The sequence below is a fragment of the Podarcis pityusensis genome (assembly GCF_964106645.2).
Source record: "Podarcis pityusensis genome assembly, chromosome: 17".
Taxonomy (NCBI): domain Eukaryota; kingdom Metazoa; phylum Chordata; class Lepidosauria; order Squamata; family Lacertidae; genus Podarcis; species Podarcis pityusensis.
In genome coordinates, this window is record NC_138042.1 from 4,602,619 (window position 1) to 4,608,618 (window position 6,000).

Here is a 6,000-nt window from a genome sequence, read left to right on the forward strand (position 1 = left end):
TCCAAAAAAAAAATCAAACCACTCTCACCCTGGACTAGGGGGAGGTTAAGGGAGGGGCGTTAGCGTAACAAAGGACAATGCACCCTGGTGCTAAGAGCACCCACTTGCAGAAGTGTGAGTATAACCACCACCCCAACTCTCCTTACATCTTTTTGTGCACGTGGGAGGAGGAAGAGAGTTAAGATGTAAGAAGTTAGGATTAGGTATGAAGACATGGTGATGCAGAGGGAGCCCTGCTGATATCTAGGAACACAACAGCAATATCCAAGAAGATGCACAGACATGGAACAATGGCCTAGACCTGTGCCTTCAGCAGCCCCACAGGGTATGAGTAGCAATGCATATAAGACTACTCAGCCTTGCATCACTCAGCTCATGCAAGCTTAATGTAAAAGTTGAAGCAGCCGAGGGGGAGAATTTTGCTGGCCCCAGGTCAAGGGCAGTATTTCAGAACATGCCATCAGACCTTATGGGCCTCACAACTCATGAGCCCTACAGTTGGTGCACTTCCTGACATCGCTGTCAGCAGTGACGGTAGCGGCAAACCAGGAAGCACCTTAAAAATGTTTTGCTTCCTATTTCCAGAAGTTTACAGTAACTGCCACTGTTTTGGTATGATAGCAGCTGTACCATCTGTGTTGATCATGCTAAGCCAACTGGGGCAAAAAGTGATCTCCACCAGGATCAACACCCAGAATGTGTATGTTGTAAAGGACTGTTACTCTGATCATTCTCAAAAACAATACATCTTGAAAATACCCTATGTATGATCCTGCCCACAATGATGCTGCTTCACTCCAGAGTGTAGCCATTTCAAAACATAGCAAAAATCAGCAAAGCAGGCACTGGAAAGTTTTAAAGCAACAGGGCGGTTCTGATGAGGCTAGTAACTATCAGAACCACAAGCTGGCATCTCTCCTGGTTCAGGGGACCACCATGGACGGGGGAAAGAATTATGCAGTGAGCAAGGAAAGGGCACCCAAGAACTCCCACCCCCAAAGACCCAGTATTCTTTCAAATCACACATTGCTTACCCTCAAGAAGGAAGATTATATATACCAGCAAAAAATGAGAGTTTCAGTGTCCAAATCTTGGTGTCAGAATCCCTAACCCTAAAACATTGTTTGAAGTCAAACTTTTCCAAAGCCTATGCCAGGCAATGCAAAGTGGCTTTTATATCAAATATATTGCAGAATCCTACTGTGTTTTAATGGACTCTTGCCCGTTAGGAAGACCAAATTTTCTTCCTGCAAGAGCAGAATACCAACTATTTGCCAATTTGCTATTAAATACGAACAGTGTGAGAGGCACTATAAAAGACACACTTGGGAAAGGACTATCAATGTATTTACGTAAATCAGAAAAGCAACTGGGAATTAGTTCTACACACCATGAGTCAAGCTACCAACCGCAAAGTAGCAGAAAAGATAAAATTCAAAATGGAATACTTACCAGCATGTGCAAATCTCTACAACATTCTGCCAGACCAAAGCCATTCTCCTTGCCACCCCAACTCTGCAGGACAGAAGGAGGAGAACATAAAGGTTGAATGAACCCCAAAACCCTACAAAAAACAATCCAGAAGGAAAACTCAACTGTACACTTCAGTTGGACTTGATCAATAGAAAATTGGCTATGTGAAGTTCTGGCATGCATGTTCTATTCACAGCTGCATTTAAAATCTCACTGAGTGCCCCCCTTCCCCCTATGACTCCAAAATCCTACTTAATGTAAACAGTCCTCATGATTGTTTCCAAAAGCAATTGACAAGTTCTGCTTTGTGGTAATGAAGGCTACCCAAAATGAAAGCCAACATACCACTGAGAAACTGCCAAGATACCATCCAACATGACCCAATGCAACAATGTTGACTGGTAAAACAGAAGTTTGAGAGCTAAGTAACTGTCACAGGCTATGATAAAGAGCGCCAGTGCTCAGCTGCCTTCAGAGCTGCTTGAAATGACTCACTGAATCATAGTTTGTACCTGTGATGATAGTACTTGGTCTTTGCCACAGGCACACCTAAACTGGACCTTTTAAGAAAACAACCAGCTGCACATTGCAGTGTCATGTACATCATTGCTTCCTGTGATAACTGCAATTACAAGTGACACCAGAGTAAATTTCAACTGCTTTGAAAATGAGAGAAGGAATTGGGTCACCTTTGTTTTGTAATCTGGATGTGAAATCAAGCCACAAACAGATTAAAACTTAGTAGGTTGGATCCAGAGAAAGATGAGTGGAGCCACCTACGCAGTGGCTTATATTTTACTTTATTGTAGTTTCCAATTATAAACAAAACAGAAATACCACCAATAAAATACAGAAAATAAATCAAGAACATAAAATAGAGCAGACAGAGAACAGACATAGTATTTAAATATTGTTTTCGAAGAAAAGTTTTACAAAGCCACTCCTGTTTTCTCCCTGAAAGTACACAATTCCCTCAAAGTGCTTTGTTTTAGCTGAGTGTCTGTCCCCCCCACCCGCTTTTTTTAACCTCTCAATTTTTCTTCATCTGCCTTCAGACCTTTTGTACCATACATTTTTACATTGTACTGTGCAGAAGGATTGGTGGGAAAACACATCACGTGAAACAGTCCATCACACAATCAGTTACAGAACTGTACCTCTCAGAATGCTTAGAGGTCTGGTCAGCCAAAAATATACCACCTCTGAAGCTAGTCACAGATTGAACTTCCTTTATATACCCTGGCTGCATCCTGCTTTTATCACATAGCAGATAAAAAGGCAGTGCTCAAGGAATCTGACGCCTGCTCTCTCTCTCAGATTACACCACACCTGCAATGTGACAGAAGGCCACAAGAGCAGGCTAAACTGTAGCACAATGATCTTCAGGATAACTAGCTTCATCATTAGGCTAAAAAGTCTGTTTAACAATACACAACCTTTCAAAAGCAATTGCTCCCACAACAACTAAAAAATTGGCTATATGAAGAAGACCCGAAAGCAAATAAAATTAGACAATTCAGGCTTTTAAGTCTTAATACTTTGACAACGGGAATACTACAAATAACTACATACCTGTCTGGAAACCTCAGTACATAATAAAACACTAAGTAAGATGGGCTGATGCAAACAGCCCAAAAGGACAAACCAGATTTAAGATGTGATGCCTAAAGCCTTAAATTTAGGAAGCAGAGATAGAAAATGTGTCAGAGATCTTACATTTTCTATTGCTTTGAGCAAATCCATTTATATTATGACTGTCAATGCTCCAAGTGTGTCCCATGTGAGAGAAACGGATTAGAATAATTCTTTACTAGAGACATTACATTTTTGATCCATCAATATGGCTTCTAAAGGTGCATTATCTAAAAAAGCCATTAAGACAATGAACTTCAACTTTCTTGTAGGTCTCTTTACAGCTCCTTACCTCTGCCAAATGCTGTAGCCGGGATAGAAGAGGCATCCTCTTGTCAGAGCCCAGGCGCGTGATGTAATTGGAGCGTTTGCTAAACACATACAGGAGGTTGAGCACTGCAAGCACCACTTGCATGTCCGAGGACGCCAACAATGTTGTCAAGTGCTAAACGAAGAGCAAAGTATTTGAAACATTCCTGAAACTACCACAATCTTAATTTCCAAAGAGATTAATATTTTCCTGTTATAGCAAATAAATACTCTGGTCTTCCTTGCCATGTTCAGTCACTGTAGTGTTGTGGCTAACAGACTAAGTTATCAACCAGAAGTCCATAATTCAAACCTTGCTTTTGCTATGGACTCCATATGCAGCCTTAGGACAGCTACGATCCTCAGCCTACAATATGGGGAGCATAATACTAGCCTGCCTACTGGCTTTAAAATTTAAAAATTAACTGTATGCTATGTAAACCTCTTGAATACTTTAAAGCATCGTATAAAATTGCTAAGTATTTAAGTATTAAATATTTGAGTCCATCTGCCTCCCACAATCAACAATATGGTGCAGCTGTCATTCTTGTCCCAACAGAAAAGCGGCTTTACACTATTAAAGCCATCATCTGCTTCTAAAACATGTTTCAGATGAGAGGCCCTTCAGCCCTTCTAAATCCCAACCCTGCTACTTTAGAGTTCTTTACCTCGATAGAGCTGTACAGGTGGCGAGAAAAACTGTATTCTATTAGCAGGGCAGTGAAGTTCAACACTGACAGCAATAAGGATTTCAGCTGTTCCCTCTCCGGCCTGTCGCAAACCAGCATCCATGACATGTTCTCCACTGTCTGCCCAGCATCTGCTAGGATCCCATCGAATCTGTCTAGCAGGTCCACCCAGTGGTAAAGTTCGCACTTAAAGAGGGGAAAAAGCACATTCAGGGAAGAATGACAGTGACAAGGAGAGATAACTGGACTTCTTGGAAAAGGGTCTGCTATACCTCCCGGGGGGCGGGGGGGGAAACCAAACTATCCCCATATTCATCAGCTAAATACAGTGGACTCAAGAGCTAAGTCACTGGAGAGTAAAACATTACAGTGGTGCCTCGCAAGACGAAATTAATTCGTTCCGCGAGTTTTGTCGTCTTGCGATGTTTTTCGTCTTGTGAAGCACGGTGTTGGGAAAGTTTTGGAAAAGCTTCAAAAATCACCGAAGTCTTTAAAAACCTCAAGAAAGGCTACCACACCGCATTCTATGAGTTGCTCCTCGAAGTCAAGTCGCAACTGTATTAACGGTGTTAAGAAAAAGGAAACAAACTTGCAAGACATTTCCGTCTTGCGAAGCAAGCCCATAGGGAAAATCGTCTTGCGAAGCAGCTCAAAAAACAAAAAACCCTTTCGTCTAGCGAGTTTTTTGTCTTGCGAGGCATTCGTCTTGCGAGGTACCACTGTAGATCCAACCCCCATGCGTGCTTATTTGGAAGTCCGACTGGCACAACAAGTAAGCCTGACTAGGATAAAGCTATAACTTTTACAACTCAATTATGTTAGAATTAAGGGGAAACAGGAAAATAAATATGAGATGGAGGATGAATGAAAAGATCTTAAATGACGAAAAGATACTGAACAAAGCTCAAGATCTGCTAAAGGAATTCTTCGAAATAAATATGGCTCAGGAAACAGATATGAGTGATATGGGATGCAAGTAAGGCCTTCATAAGAGGATATTACATACAACAAAATGCCATACAAAAAAGAATTAGAGAAATGTCAAAATTTACTAGAACCCAAAACACCGTGGTGGGTGTCATCTCTGGAGGTAATCTCAGTAAAAAAGAAAAATATGGAGAAAAACTGGGCTACATACAACCAACTACTAAAAGAAGAACATGGCCAATTTAAACTGAAAACTTTTGAGGAAATTAAACAACATTGTACTGGTTGGAGGCAATACCATCAATTACACAACATATTTAATTTGGACCAAAAAATCGGCTTTGGAAAAGAAGAATCTAAACTACAAAAAGAACTATTACAAAACAAAAGGAAATTATTATCTAAAACCTATAATTTACTGTTAGAGTGGGAATTAAAAGATGAGGAAATAAAGGAGGTGGGCCCAAGATTTCGGTTATAATATCCAGATGGAGCAATGGGAAAAAATTGTGGAAGCAAGACATTAGATTTACTGCTTGCTACACAATAAGAGAAAATCTGATAAAGATGATGTACAGGTGGTATATGACCCCCATCAGACTGGCCAAGATACACAGATTAAAATCAAATATGTGTTGGAGATGTAATAAGGCAGAAGGAATGATTGTACCATCTATGGTGGAGATGCAGGAAAATAAAAAAATTCTGGAGTAGCATCCATGAAGAACTAAAAAATATATTTAAAACATAATTTGAGAAAAAGCCAGAAGAGTTCCTATTAGGTATAGTCTCAACAGACATCCCTGGAGATAAGAAAAGAAGTGTTTTTTATATGCTATAGCTGCCGCCAGAATACCAATAGCTAAAAATTGGAAAGGGGACATTGTTCCCTCAATAACGGAGTGGCAAAACAAGCTCTGTGAGTTTACAGAGTTTGGCCAAAATGACAGCAGCTATTAGATTCCAATCA

The 6,000-nt window shown here is 40.5% G+C and overlaps 1 protein-coding gene across 2 annotated transcripts in view; it reads right to left on the bottom strand.

Annotated features, from left to right (window-relative positions):
- Window positions 1-4,305, bottom strand: part of HUWE1 (HECT, UBA and WWE domain containing E3 ubiquitin protein ligase 1) — a 74,022-nt gene extending 69,717 nt beyond the window's left edge. For both annotated transcript variants that reach the window (XM_080987512.1, XM_080987511.1), the window contains exons 1-3: window positions 4,083-4,305; window positions 3,398-3,550; window positions 1,453-1,515 (exon numbers count right to left, since the gene is read on the bottom strand). In XM_080987512.1, the coding sequence (XP_080843638.1) occupies window positions 1,453-1,515; window positions 3,398-3,550; window positions 4,083-4,211 (345 nt within the window). In that variant the 5' untranslated portion in view covers window positions 4,212-4,305. The remainder of the gene's footprint in view (window positions 1-1,452; window positions 1,516-3,397; window positions 3,551-4,082) is intronic.
- Between the last annotated feature and the right edge of the window lie 1,695 nt (window positions 4,306-6,000).